This window comes from Papio anubis, chromosome 5 (assembly GCF_008728515.1).
Source record: "Papio anubis isolate 15944 chromosome 5, Panubis1.0, whole genome shotgun sequence".
Classification (NCBI taxonomy): Eukaryota; Metazoa; Chordata; class Mammalia; order Primates; family Cercopithecidae; genus Papio; species Papio anubis.
In genome coordinates, this window is record NC_044980.1 from 115,065,408 (window position 1) to 115,080,019 (window position 14,612).

Consider the following 14,612-nt stretch of genomic DNA (forward strand, 5'->3'; position numbering starts at 1 on the left):
TATGCTAATAGATTCATGGAAGATCATGGTTGAATGTGCTATCTCTTTCAGGTGATAGTTCTTTTAAAAGAAGATTCCTGGAAGTATTACGTCTTTATCCAAAGTAATGAAATCCATGTGGTGGAATTTTAGACAGTGGTACTGAAATGGGGGCTGAGAGGGCATGGGGAGTGAGCCTCTCCTTAACCACTGGTGTGCCTTATCCCACCACACAGACCTGTGCTAACTTTCCATCTCAGTAGGGGCTTCTCTGACTATAGGGTATCCATTTATAGCTTGTATTGAGACAAGGTAGTTGCTGCAATAAATAAGACCAAAAGAGTATAATGGCTTAAATAAGATAGAAAATTATTTCTTGCACTAAAAAGAGCATTGGGCAAGTGAGCAGTTAGTAAGCTATCCCTTTCTCATAAAATCAGTCAGGGTCCTAGGCTGATGAAGTTTCTATTTTCAACATTCCATATGAGGCACTCAAAAGTTGCCCTAGTTGTGGGGGAGTGGGGGAGGTGGAGGGCTTTCCTTTCAGCCTTGCCAGAAGAAAAGGTGAAGGAGTTAGCCATTTGGCAGTTTTGTACAGGCCCAGTCTGGAAGAAATGCTCCTCATATCACTAACATTCCTTGGCTGAATCTCAGCCACATGGTAGTGCCTAAGTGCAAGAAAGGATGAGAACTGTGTTCTTTCTGCAGCTTCAGGAAGGAGAGGTGCACAAGAATTTGGGGGACTAATTAATGGTGTCTCCAAGCAGCTCAAACATGAATCTATTTCTGGCTTCTTGTTTAGGGACTACTTTCCCTCTTACAGAAAACCAACAATATTTGGGCATTGTTCTTGCCATCAAGAACAACTTGTCTTGCCAGACAAGTTTGGCAAATAAAGACAAAAAATGTGAAACTTTAAAAAAATTGCAGCCATTTTCATATATTAGGCATAGGAGCATCATTTCTTTTTCGAAAGAGAGAATCAATGTATTTGTTTGAGGAAACACTTTTAGAGGTGTTTTGTTATGCAAAGTTTAATCTTGGGTTTAGTCTCATAAATGAGAAGTCTCATTGGGGCCAAGATGAGAGAGACAATTTTGCAAAAGAATGTGAATAATGAATGGCCACCTTTGGAGTGGAAAGAGCTCCAACTCTGGGTAATTATGAAGTAAATTAGTTTTTCATCCTCTGTCTGGAGTCTGACAGAAAGAAATTGGAGCTCTGGACTCAGCACAAGATCAAGAGGAACGTCCACCTATATGAGAAGGGACTGAAACCATAAGCCATAGCAACATATCAGCAATACAGACTGAGATGAGACAGCAGGTGGGACTCTACATTGGGATAAGACCAGTAGACTTAAGAGCAGTGGTCACTATTACCAAGTTTTAAGTGTTCCTTTTCTGCATTCTAATTCTGAATATTATCTTCCTCCCTCAGTACAGTTTTATTATTCACTCTGGCCTATTATTAGCTATGCTTATGAAACTTTATGAAACGTGCAAAAAAGCAGTTAGAAGCAACATATGGCAAGCAACAGCTACAGAAATCCTCAGAGTCACCTGAGGAGAGAACTAGGATTCGTGAGATCATCCAACAAGGGTTTGGATCTTGGTGTTTTTGTTGTTGTTGTTGTTGTTCTTGGCTAGCAAAAGTGTATCTGACCATGGAAGGCCAAAGAATGGATATATGGTTAAATATATTCAAACAAAATATCCCAACACTTTGGGAGGTCAAGGTAGGAGTATCAGTTAATCCCAGGAGTTCAAGACCTGTCTGTGCAACAAAGTGATACCCTGTCTCTACAAACAATTTTTTTAAAAAATTAGTTAAGTGTGGTGGTCGCCACTTGTCAGGAGGATGAGGTGGGAGAATCTCTTGAGCCCAGGAGTTGGAGGTTATACTGATCCATGATCATGCCACTGCATTCCAGCCTGAACAGCAGAGCAAGACCCTGTCTTTAAAAAAAAAAATCAACGAACAACACAAGACTTAGTGTAATTGTACCAAATGGTGTTGTAAGGGCTCTACCTCCTGCAGCCAAAGCAGATGGGAGGACTGAAGTTGTTAGGAAAACCTCACTGCAGAGGGAATTTGGATCTGACCCTGAAAGGATGAGAAGGTAGAGGCAGCAGGGGCACTAGAAGACACCCCAAGGAAAAAACCCATAGAAACTGTGGGATACTCCATGAATTGCAGGGTTGGATATGTTTTGTTTCCACTCTAATTGGCCTGTTTTTCTTTGTAATCCTCTGGGTTTGTCCACAGGATTTCCTGATAATTTGATAATGCATGTTACTTTGCCTTAATCTGTTGTATTTTCTAGACCATAATTTCCTAACCAATGTGCCCATTATTGATGTGCTAACACATTAATCCCTTTGGCTCTCCAGGCTGTCCTCCAGGACCTGTGGTGTTCACCTCTGGCTATAAGCAGCCTCATTGGTGAACACTAAATTGTGTATTAGCATGTACATTAGATGCTGTAAAGTGAAACATGGTGGGATGCTCTGCAGCCTACATGCTGGTAAGTGACATTGACCATGGGGAGGAAAAGTATAGTAGCATTCCAGACTGTATGGAATGTGGAATCCAAATGCACGTCGTGTCAACTTTTAAAAAGTTATCAATATTAATGTTTTACTCACTCTAGTTAAAGGTATTATTTCTCTTCCTCTCTTTTTTTACTTGCTTCATTTTCCTCTTATATCACCAATGCAGTATTTTCCAGAGAGCGGAGGAACCCAGATGCAGAAGGTGATGAAGCAATTCCATATACCTTTTAGCAATGAAGGACAGAAAGAAAACCCATATATAGCTGGGTTATAAGGGGAGGCTCTGGGGGTGTCTAAGAGTGGCCATGCTGTGTGTGCAGGTTATCTGGAAGCCCAACCAACAATGGGCAGCAGATCAGAGGAACAGCTGAAGCAGGGATGAAGGGCAGGACCAGGGTCTGTATACAAGGAATGATAGGGCTGTCGACAACAAAAAGATCATAGCAGTTATGGCTTCATTTCTTTCAAGCCCCTAACTTTCCACAGGTACGAAGGCAAGTCAGACAAGTTGTTTGACTTATCTGTTTTCATTCTGGAGGTCACTGGACAAGATGACCTCTACAAGAATAGTGTGGGTGGGCCTAAAGATTAGGAAGTTTATAAATCTACCTTTCCCATTTTTGTTCCCATATTTTTTTTTTTCTAATTTCATTGTCTCACAATCGCATTGTCTCTATCCCTATTCATTCCATTTCTCTTCTCAGAAGCAGGCTCATTTCATACAACTCTAATAATAAGCACTCTCTAGCCAGAAGAGGGCAGTATTTGGAAGTGTTGAACATAGAAATCCTCATGGTGCAGGCACAGGCATTAACAGGCTGATGGGTTCTCTTTTTTTCATACGGCTGCAGCGAACTGTGAAAGGAGCATGCATTTCTTCTGGAGTCATATCAAATGACTCCTTCATCTCCCCACTCCCAACTTTTTAAAGAAATAATCATAAATATTTAAGATATAAATATCAAGTTGGCTTAATAACAGGCCACATTTTGGCTAGTTTCATGAGAAACTTACACAGCATATAGAATGCAAATATCCACATACTGTGAACAGAAAGTATATGGTGTATTCAGGCAAAACAGATACTTTGCTTAGAGTATGCCTGCTCCTACTAGGCAGTTGGGCAAGTAGAATTTGTGTTCTATCAAGTTTAAAAAATGTACAAGTTAAGACAAGAAAGTGTTAACTGTCTCAATACATATTTACGGAGGTCCTATGAGGTGTCACGTACTAGCTGGACAATGGAGCAATGTGTTGATGACTTCAACAAGGAGAGAGAGTGGGTCTAGATGGTGGCATGGGCTTGAAAGAAATGATTTTTGAAGAAGGAAGGAAAAGTTCTGAAAAGGGAAAGCAATGAGGACTAAAGAGGGTACCTACTCCATCCCTGGGTCCTGTGGTGTGGAATATGGGAATTCAACAGTGTCCTCAAAGGAAAGTTGAGTTTTATTTAGATTAAGAGAATTTTTTCAAACATTTAGAGAAGAAATTGAGGACACGGGAGATTTGGTTGATGACAGGCCATAAGGCAATAAAGAAAGGGGTTGGGAGTAGAGAGCATGGCTGGCTTTCAGAGTGTATAACCTATGTAGTCAGACAGAGCCCTGTGCTCAGAAGGGCCCCATGCTGGTTTTAATGTTTTGCTGATACCATCATGAAATTCTTAATAATTTTTTAACGAGGAGACCGACGTTTTTATTTTGCACTAGGCTCTGCAAATTACACGGCTGGAGGTCAGGGAGAAGTTTGAGTAATGTAAGACGAGAGAATTTACAGATCTGTCTGTGGATATGAGGCTTCATAATGCTCTGGGAAGCCAGAATTTCTGGTGGCACTTAAATTAAGTGGAGATATAATTCCCAATGAGATTAGTACTGGGGGTCTTTTAGGGAATGCTTGTTCAGTTCTAACTGAAGCTTCCTTCTAGAACAAGGTGGAGATGTTGAGAGGAGGGATGCTGGGAGGGAGGCAGTGTTCAGAGAGCACTTACTATTCTGTGGGTCGGTAACAGGGAGGCTTAAATGGGAGCATTTGGGGCCTCACTTAGCTTCGGGGGCATTTGGTGCTTAGTCATTTCCTTTCTAGACTTAAGTGTAAAGTGTGGTGCAGGATTAAGGGAGCTTTGGGAGCCTCCAGTCTCACTGTAGGTAACCTTGCATGTGGAAGAGAAGTTGTCTTATCAGAAGTCCTAGAGTCAATCACACATTTCAATGTAGTAAAATGTTAGACTTCGGTTTTCTGCTTTCTGATTATAATGTATAGCTTAAAGAGCCTTTTCAAGCCTTCCAAAACTATAGTCTCCTAAGTTTCTTCTAAGAATTTTTAGTTTTTATATTTAGATCTTAGCTACCTGAAATTTTATTATTATTATTAGGTGCATATTAGGGATCTAACTTTTTCCCCAATGAAATTTTCTAGTATAATTTATTAATTTATCCTATATATAAATAGGTTCATTTTTGGATGTTCCATTCTGTTCTTTTGATCTATTTTCCCAAGTCTGCAACATTATTACATTGCTTACATGATTATATCTTTAGAGTACATTTTTATATTGTGTAGAAAAGTCCAGTTTCTTTTTCAAAGTTTTTTTTTTTTTTTTTGGCTCTTCTTACTCCTTTTTTCTTCTAGATGAATTTTAGAATCAAGCTCATCAAATAACATTGCAAAATTCTTCTAGTATATTGATTTGTATTGAATCATATTAATATATTCTTTTTAGTAATAATCAGCATCTTTTCAATATGGACTCTTTCTACTCAGGAACACAATATGTAATCTACATTTTAAACAATAAATCTTCAATCTTGAATTCTGCTCATCCACTCATGCTAATTTGTTTTACCAATAACTCAATCTTTTTGCACATTTTTGTGGGACCCTTGGCATCTCCCTTTTAAAAGTCATGTGTGTTTTTCAGATAACTCTGAGCCACCATGAATATATAGAGAGTAAAGAATTTGAGAACAGTAAAACCTTTATATCATGAAATTTTCTAAGTGCTAAGGGCTTCTGTTCATTCCTTAAATCTACGCTATCAAATTGTTTATTCTCTTAAGTGCTCTAGAAAAGATTTGAAACATTTTGCCTTAGACCCTGAAGGTGTCCATATCAATATCTTCCCTATAATCAAGTGGTTAAAATATAAAGCCATATAAAATTATATGCTAGGCGTCACTGCAAATCAATATACAATTGGAAAATCACTTCACATAGCTCACTTTTTAAAGGCAACCAAAACCTTCAGCCATACCCAGCTTGTAAAATAAGGATATTCAGAAAGAAGAAAATAATTTTTATTCAGTCAGTTTACTTATTCCACTGTTCAAGGCTAATCAAGGCATATGATTAATAATAGTCTCTTAAAATTGCATCCTGAGAAATGTTTTCACTTAAGTTTAATGAAAAACACTTGGAAGCAATTGAGTGCTATGGAGAAGTGGTTAGTTATTATCCTTGTTTATAAATTAACATAAGTTTAAAGAGTAGTTGATGCTGAAAGCTAAAATGTTAATTTCTTTTTCATAAGCATTTTTCCATCCAAACTGAAACCGAAAGATTGACACGTGTCAGAGGGCAGTTAGCTTGCAAAAGAAGCTCGAGGCCAGAGATTTGAAACCAGAGATGGTGGACTGGATAGGCTGATAAAAACAAGGAGCCCAGTAGGTGGCAATAGAGGCTCTTCTCTTCCCTATGTCCAGGCATTTTAAGTCATCTCTCTTCTTAACCCATCATTAAGGCAAACCTAATTTCAATTATCTATGGTCCCCTTGTTCTCACGGAAATAAGGATGAGAGGATTCAGGGTGGAGTAGGAGGAATGAAAGCTTGTACAGAAAATCTGAGCCCTTGAGAAGGGCTTTGCTTTCCCACATCGCTGAAGATGCCTATTTAGAAAGAACACATATGTTTTAGTAGGCTCTGAACATGCTAATTGTAAGGATCTTTTTTTTTTTTTTTTTTTAGGTGGGGAGTGACAATACAATTTTAATCACCAATAGCTTCCAGCTTAATAGTAAGGCTTTTGGCTGACTTTCATCCAGCTTATTAGTTCAAAGGGAGCTCACTGAAATCCTTGAACTATTAATGACTGTTATAAAGATTGAAAAATTTAAAATATCAAGTGTTTTCATGCACAGCAGGGAGAAAACTGAGATGTTACTCATAAGAACTTCTCCTCTATCAACTTAGGAGAATTTGGAAGAGGAAAACTTCTATAACAGGTTGGATTAGTATTTCCAGATCACACCAATGAAAGAAGAGATTATTCTATACAATGTTTCTCAAAGATCTGTCCAGAAAGGAGACAGGAATTTCTATTGGGATTTTTTTTATTTCATTTTTAAAGTATAGTTAACAGAAACAATAGTCTTCAGAGCTTAGAGCTTGAGTTTAAAATTCCACTTCCATCAATTACTACCTGTGGGATCTTGAGTAAATGACTTGTCTTTTTTGTACCTCAGTTTTTTTTTTTTAATCTGTAATTAGGATTTATATATTTACCTCATGGGGTTGTGAGTAATAGATGTAAAGCACTTAGAACAGTATTGTCATAAAAAACTACTCAACAAATATTGCCTATTATGGCACAGACAATTAGTGCTCACTGCTTATTTATTTGTTCTTTTACATTTCCCAGCTTTACCATGTGCCTAATTATAGCCAATGAACTGGAGCAGAGGGATGGAGGCAGTTAAGAGCCAGTGTGCCTTTGAGCTCTCTCTTTCCCTGATGAGGAAAACCTGGGGGCCGCGTATTTCAAATGATATACCTCCAAGATGCAGAAGAGCCACCCAGCCCACACCAGGGCATGATGAAGGTGACAAACATACATTGTGTTCAGTCGCTGAGATTTCAGAGCCAATTTATTGCCATAACATAGCTTCATTATGTAAGGAAGATGTTAACAGTTGACTATTAAGAGTTTCTTTATGAATATGGTATTGCTATTTCTAGATAATGACTAATCAAATGTCAAGATAAAATAAGTAGCAGGCTGACTTCTAGTTCTTAATAAACTGGTTGTAATCTCCTTTGAGAGTAGAGTCTTCATCTCTCTTATTTACCATTGAAATGTCAGTACCTAGAATATTACTTGGCACAAAGTAAGTGCTTACATATTTTTATTAAGATACTGCACATTTTCAAGATGCATAGCCCTCTGCATACATTGTGGAGAACATAGGAGATTAAAACCATGGTCTTTGCTCGCAAGGAGAATATAAACCAAAATAAAGAAACAAATACACCTGTCTCCTATCTCGTCCACACCTATCCCCTGGTACACAAACCAGTGACATTGCTGCTTCAACTAAGAAATTCTATATTTAAATTCTAATGTATGCAACATAGAGAAGGCATTCAGACAACAGAGTGCTCAGAGGGCTGCAAACCACTGGGACAGGAAGAAGAGATATCTCAAGAGTTAGAGAAAGAGACCCAGGTTAGTGGGTTAGATAGAAAGGTTAGTGAAACTGCTGTCATAAAGACTCCAGGGTTCTGAGTTCTGGATGTAAGACTATAAATGTTAGTGAGATACGTCAGACTGGAAGAAAAACATATGTTGGAGAAGAGAAAGAAAAATAAGTGGAGAGTGGATGTCATAGTATCCACCCTTCAAGACTAAAGTCCTCATTCTCCCAACTGCTGGGACTGGTGACTACTGAAGTCTCTCAGCTGTGACCACTCCAGAAATTGCCCACAGCTGAAGAAAGCCACCTGGCCCAAGTTCTCATCTCCATTCCAGAGACAGCCATATCCAATGACTGACTGATGCTAAGTTATAAAAGCTGGGCCCTCTTGCTTCAATAGAGGGGTTGTTCTGCAAGACCATCCCAGCTTCGGGGCACTCTACGGAATAATCAGAAATTTCTGTTGTGATGGCATCACAGCCTAACATATCTCACTGCCCAATCTGCTTCTATCACTTCTCCATAGCTATGGATTCCCAAAGTAGGCTCAACACTTACTGCATGCAAATTTCCACCTCAAAATCTGCTCTGCAACAGATAGTAAGGAAGAGACAAATTAATCGAGGGTCACAAAAGCCAGGAAGATCTTTGACTTGTCGGGGCAGGAATAAAAGAGAGTCACGAATGACTTCTCAAAAGAGAATGAGAGTCTGGGAAGGATTGGGGCTGGGTAATGGAATCAAGCTAGGTAGAGGCAAAGATACTATATTTGGAAAGGCAGATATTGCTCTCAAGAATTCTGCCAGTGCTGCTGTCTATGCAGCACTTCAGTGCAATGCCACTGTCTAGACCCCAGAACATTTGCCTGGAATGTGTCTGCTATTTCGAAGTCCACTTAGGATGCTGAACTACAAGTCTGATGAATAAAAGAAAGTGAAATTCCTTTTTCGGCTCAACTTAAAGTAGAATCATTGGACTACAGATGAGTTCAGGAGTAGCCAGAGGTAAGGGTGATTTCTAGGTTTCTGGAGGAAAATCTCAGCCTTTTGTAATCCTTTACAATACGAAACTGGGATTGTGAAGGAATGGGCAACTGAAAGGAAGACTTCATCCTTATTTGAAGAGATGAGCACAGCTGCCCCAAACTATAGAAAATACGGATCAGTGAAAATTGTTGACTGTTGACATGGTAACTTTTCTAGGCAGAACTTATATAACATTTAAGATATTTTCTCTAGAATAATAATAAGACATTTTCTTTCTTCCCAACTTTCTTTTGATTTCTTAACTATTGTCTTAAAGATGGTTTTCGTGACACTGGAAGTACCAGGATATAATGTCTGACATGCCAGTTACTGTTATGATAATATTCATTTGACAAAAACTATAGGAAAATCTAATAAATATTGTCAATAGAGTCTTAGGAAATGATTGTTTTGGCTGGAGCTATTCTGGAAGTGTTGATTGAACACTTAAATAAAAACTTTGGAAAAAAAAGATGACTCTTCCAACATGTTTGTATAGTAGTGCCACTAGTTTAAGTGAGCTTGGCATGCTATATTGCTGCTCCCAGACAGACGGAGCAGGCGCTGTAAAGTGTAAATGTGGGAATTTGTTCAGAGGAAAGAGGAAAGGTGGAACGTCCTAAGGCAGAATGCGTACGATGAATGGTTTTGGCACGAATGAACCCAGTAAGATTGGAACGATCTGCATTCTAAGCTCAGCTAAAAAACATTTCTTAAGCCTCTACCCTGTGCCAAATACTGCAAGGGGTGTATTGGCACATTTATTAAGAATTAGAACTGGTAAGGCTTTGTGAATTCAGACATATGAGGAAAAAATGTAAAAGAGAAAAGGGTGAAAATATAAAAATTTGTAATTGAGAAAATTAGGAGAACCAAGTGGCCATAATGAGAAAAACCTGCTCATTAAAAGTCCTTTGTAACTCTAATTAAGGTGATCCTGTGACTTCTGAGAGCAGAGCTACATTGTGGCATTATGGAGGGGTTAGAAGAATCTGTTCTAGAGTCAGCCTTCCTGAGTTTACATCCCGTATCTATCACTACAACTATGGGACTTTGGCTAGTTTCCTTAATTTCCCCACCTCTCAGTTTCCACATCCGTATAACGAGGTTAATACATTACCTCATGAGATGGTTACTAGAAATTCATAAAAATAATTCATGTAGACTGCTCTACATAATGCCTGGCACTCTATAAAAGTCCTTGAATGTATTTGCATGTAGTATATGATGGTGGAAATGGTGCTGGGAGGGATATCACCAGAGAAATGAAAAGGGGCACCTCTTCTTGGGCTGTAACCCTTGCAAAAGCCCTCCTTAAGTTCTCTAGAGGATAAGAATGGAAAAAACCCACCCAGCACAAGCAGACCGAGGAGCAAAGCTGGGATACATTCTCTTTGGAGTCATTCATCTTGCTGCAGACACCCACGCAGACATGCAATTTCTTTTCTCTTAAGTTTATAGCTTATAGAGTGTCTTAGTATCTGATAGACTGCAGGTACCTTTTGGTGAGACTTAAGCAATTTTCTCAGTTTTTGCTTAATAAGAATAATTCACTCTAAATGCCAGGTTTACATAGTTTCTGATGGATGGAACAGTTTATAAATCCTCAAGATCTTTTTATTATTCCCTACAAAACAAACCTTTACACTTATTACCTGTGCCCTGAGGGCCTGTTTTATGGAAAGCGTCCTCACTCTAAAGAACAAAGGCAGGCAATGCTTAAAAAAATAAAAATAACAAGCATAATTGTCCTGGACAACTAAGGCTCTCTTCTACTCCAAACCTTGAAACTATTGTTCCTTTTAGCACAAATGCATTAGCAAGAACAGGAGTAAGCCAGATTCACAGGACTTCTGTGTCAGCACTGCTGGGTCCTTACATGACAGGTGACAAATGGCTTTCCTTTGCTTTCCTTCACCCCTGCAACCCCTGACATATCTGAACTCTTGCTCTTGCGTTTTCTCAGCTTTTGAGGATAACAAAGAAGCTGCATATTAAGCAGAGATTAAGTAGCCTTTGAAAGGGTTATTTTGGCTTTCATAAGCTTCGGATAAGAAGGAATGAAAGAGAAGTGATTTGGCTTGCCCTAAATGATAATATATTCTGACAAGAGAGACGAATAGCATATTTGGGGTCTTTCTCAACCCTGTTTTCTGCATCAATCTTTAACTCCTACCGAATGCATTAGAACCAGGTGATAGAAGGGGTATTCCCCAGCTGCCCTTTCTTTCTTAGCTGGACATCTGCTTTCTAACTCTTCGCTCACCTTATTCCACCCTCCTGACTCAGCATGTGTGGGAGCCAAGTCGATACTAGAGGATATCTCTGTATGCATCTTTGGTATCAGTTAATTTAATAAAGGCCCTTGGCAGGGAGAACACCTTCCGGAGATAGGGTGTTGGGGGACAATTCTCCATGTGTCTCACTTGTCTGAACATCTTGCGAAAGATGTACTGATTGTCTTTTTTTCTGGCCACAGCTTTTTAAATGTTTATATAATGTTTCCCTTTAAAGCAAAGGGCAGGCATGCTTACTGCCATTATAGAAGATTCCGTTTCCCTGAGCTCGAGATTCCCGTCCTGTAATATAATCCACGGTGACTGTGGGTGTATTATGGTTCTTCTCACATTGACCTGGAGGAAGTGGGGCTCAAGGACCAGCACAGAAATGTTGTTACTGCTGTTGTTACGTGTAATAAACTATTCTTCACCTCTGTGCAGGAGTCTTGTGTCTTCTGCCAGCATTCTGAATGTGTTGACCACTGCAATGCTATACATGCTCAGCCTGTCCCACAACTTTCTCAAATTCTAAAAAACTTATTCTGTCATGTGTGTACAAAAATAGCTGCACTCCAGCAGCATTCTCCTTGAATCCTTATTTCTGGAACTTTCTTAAAAGATGTCAAAAAAGCAACCATCAGACAACTTTCTAAATGTTATCACACCTTTGATCCATAGACTAAGGATTAAGGCCCTGTAAACGAACAGGACCATTTTTGTTTAGCAATAACATAAAAGGTGTGCCTGCTCCCATTGTACAGATTGGGCCAGTCATTCTGACACATTCACTTATGCCAATCAATTTATGCATTAACTTTAAAAATATTTTTCACAGAGGTGAATAAGATAAACATAGCTTTTGTCTTTATGGAAATTATAGACTTCTAGGGCAGAAAATATTAGAAATAATTACATAAAATTACTTAATGAGTCACAAATACTATGAAGGAAATAAATATTATGAAATATATGAAGCATGATACAAAATGATGTAATGGGGGATTTTTTTATTATCGAATATCAAAAGTAGCACAAGTTAGCAAATAACACAAAATTTTTGAACAACTGAGAAATTGAGATCCTCATTTGCTTTTTTGCTTTTCTTTCTTTTTTTTTTTTTTTTTTGATTTGGCTGGTTTTGCTTTTTTTCTTTTCTTTCTTTTTTTTTTTTTTTTTGGCTTGGATCTAGCAGGTAAAGCTTTTTTTCTTTTCTTTCTTTTTTTTTGGCTTGGATCTAGCAGGTAAACAAGAAATAAGAACTAAAATTTATGTTCTTCACAATTTTACCCAAATAAAAGAACATTTCCCCTGGGTAAATTGGATTTTTGAAAGGTTTCATGAAGATCTCTAGAGAAAGAAAAAATTGCTTCAGTGACAATCTTTGAGAAGTTTATTGGCTATTATGTACAAATTAGAAGCTGAAGGGAATCTGAGAAAAAAAGACGCAGGCTTTACTTACAAGAAAGACTTAATACCTGGAACAATTTTCTCACTTTTCCAAGCAATGTTTTAGACTGCATTTAGGTGACTACACCCTGCAATGACAAATGCCTAATCTGTTAATTTATAAAATAAGCGAGTTGAAATAAGGGAGGGGGGAAAACACATATAAAGCAATGGTTAGAATCTAAATAAAACTTTCAACAGGCAACTCTCACTTCATTAAATTCATAGGTTTGATTTGAGCAAAAAATTTACAAAACAGGATCAACTGGTATTCTAGAGCTTTAGGGAATATTCTGTTTATCATATCTGTCTGTCTCTACCTTTCTCTCCCTGTATACATGTAAAGTGATTTGTATTTATTGCCTTGGTTTTCCAAATAATTCAAACACGTGTGTTTGAGTCACAAAGACTATTTTTAAGTGAGAATGAAGAAGGGATGGAAGAGGAATGGATTTGACGGAAGGATGGTTAAAAAAAAAAAGAAGGTATTATTATGTTCATCTAGATTAAAGGAAGCTAATCCAATTGAAATTCTTCTTTTGAGGTGGTGCCAGAAAGGAATTTGTTTTTCTTTGTAGTAATGCTAGGACTTGAAATAACTTACCTAGTAATTAGTTACTTCATGGGAAAGAAAAGTCTCATTTGTGTTTGCATTACTGAAAATGAAGGTAAAGAAGCCAAGATGTGGTAGACCAGTTCTCTTCATCTGTCAGCAATGGTAGATGTTTATCTGTTTCCCTCTGAATGCTGCATGTATATCTGGTTGAGGTTGAGGCTTGCTGCCAAGGCATACAGAACTGATCCTTGCAATCCAGCAAACCACATTGCTTTCAGCTATTGCTTCTGACTTGGTGACCCTTACTACACAGCTCATTTTGGAGAGGTATTGTTCAATATTATTTTCTCTTGTTCCTAAAAGCAAATACATTACAAATTAGTATACGGTTTCTGATTTTATTTTACAGCATTGTTAGAGAAGCATGTTTTCTCTAACTCTCTAACCGTCCTTTCCTTCAACATGTTGACTTTACGAGACTTTCACTCCTGCCATCAAGGTCAAATAAAAGGTTCAAATGTCTGCAGCCTTTTCTTTTACTTCTCTATCCCATGAGGGAGAGAACTATGGGCAAGATATGGATTGGGTAAAAAAGCCATTTTGTACAACAGAAGCAAGACTTTATTGATTGTATTGTCTACATTTGGAAATATCCACAGGGTGTTCAATTTCTTTCTTCACATGCAACACTGGCTGTTTCTGACACCTAGCAATAAAATCCTGGTGTTTTCTGTAAGAGTCTTGATGATTGCTACTACTTTACCTGAATTACCTCTTATAAAATAATATAAGCAATTGCCTCATATTCTATTAATGAAGGAAGTTCTCCTGAGTCAAAGTCAATCTCACATTTCCTAAACAGAGAACAATCGTACCATATTGTGAGGGTATTCTTAGTCCTGTTTCTACAAAGATGGATCTAGGTGAAACTGCCTTGAGAATTTTGTATAGAGTCAACCATTTCCATTTAATGACAACTGAAAGTAAAGAAAAGATATCTTCTAGAGAAAGTTATCCTACATATACAAAAATTTCCATTGGCAATTTGAAGTGTTTTGATCCAATGAGAGGTTATGAAAGAATATCTTTAGATGGGTTTTTCAGTAGGGTAGACTAAGGGCTTTTGTTGGTCTGTATGTCACTCTGTGTCTCCCAGGGTCTTAAGTAGAGAGATGTTTATCTCAACCACTGATTTTTGACCAGGCTTCATCAGAGTCAGTTGGGAAACTTTTAAAATAATACAGATTTGAAGACACAGATTTGAAGTCTCAAGGATTCAGGTTCCATCAGCCTGAGACACAACTTTGGAATCAGTGTTGTTAATAAGACTCGCATTTAATTGCAAGGTGTGCCATGTTTGAT

General features: G+C 38.1%; 1 protein-coding gene across 2 annotated transcripts in view; it reads left to right on the forward strand.

Annotated features, from left to right (window-relative positions):
- LOC101011084 (zinc finger protein 474) overlaps positions 1-12,220 on the forward strand; it is a 41,679-nt gene extending 29,459 nt beyond the window's left edge. The window contains exons 5-7 of one of the 2 annotated variants that reach the window (XM_021939622.2): positions 2,373-2,506; positions 6,500-6,756; positions 7,173-12,220. In XM_021939622.2, coding sequence (XP_021795314.1) covers positions 2,373-2,428 — 56 coding nt within the window. In that variant the 3' untranslated portion in view covers positions 2,429-2,506; positions 6,500-6,756; positions 7,173-12,220. The remainder of the gene's footprint in view (positions 1-2,372; positions 2,507-6,499; positions 6,757-7,172) is intronic. The other variant, XM_017959802.3, reaches the window with a different exon arrangement.
- Positions 12,221-14,612: the final 2,392 nt, after the last annotated feature.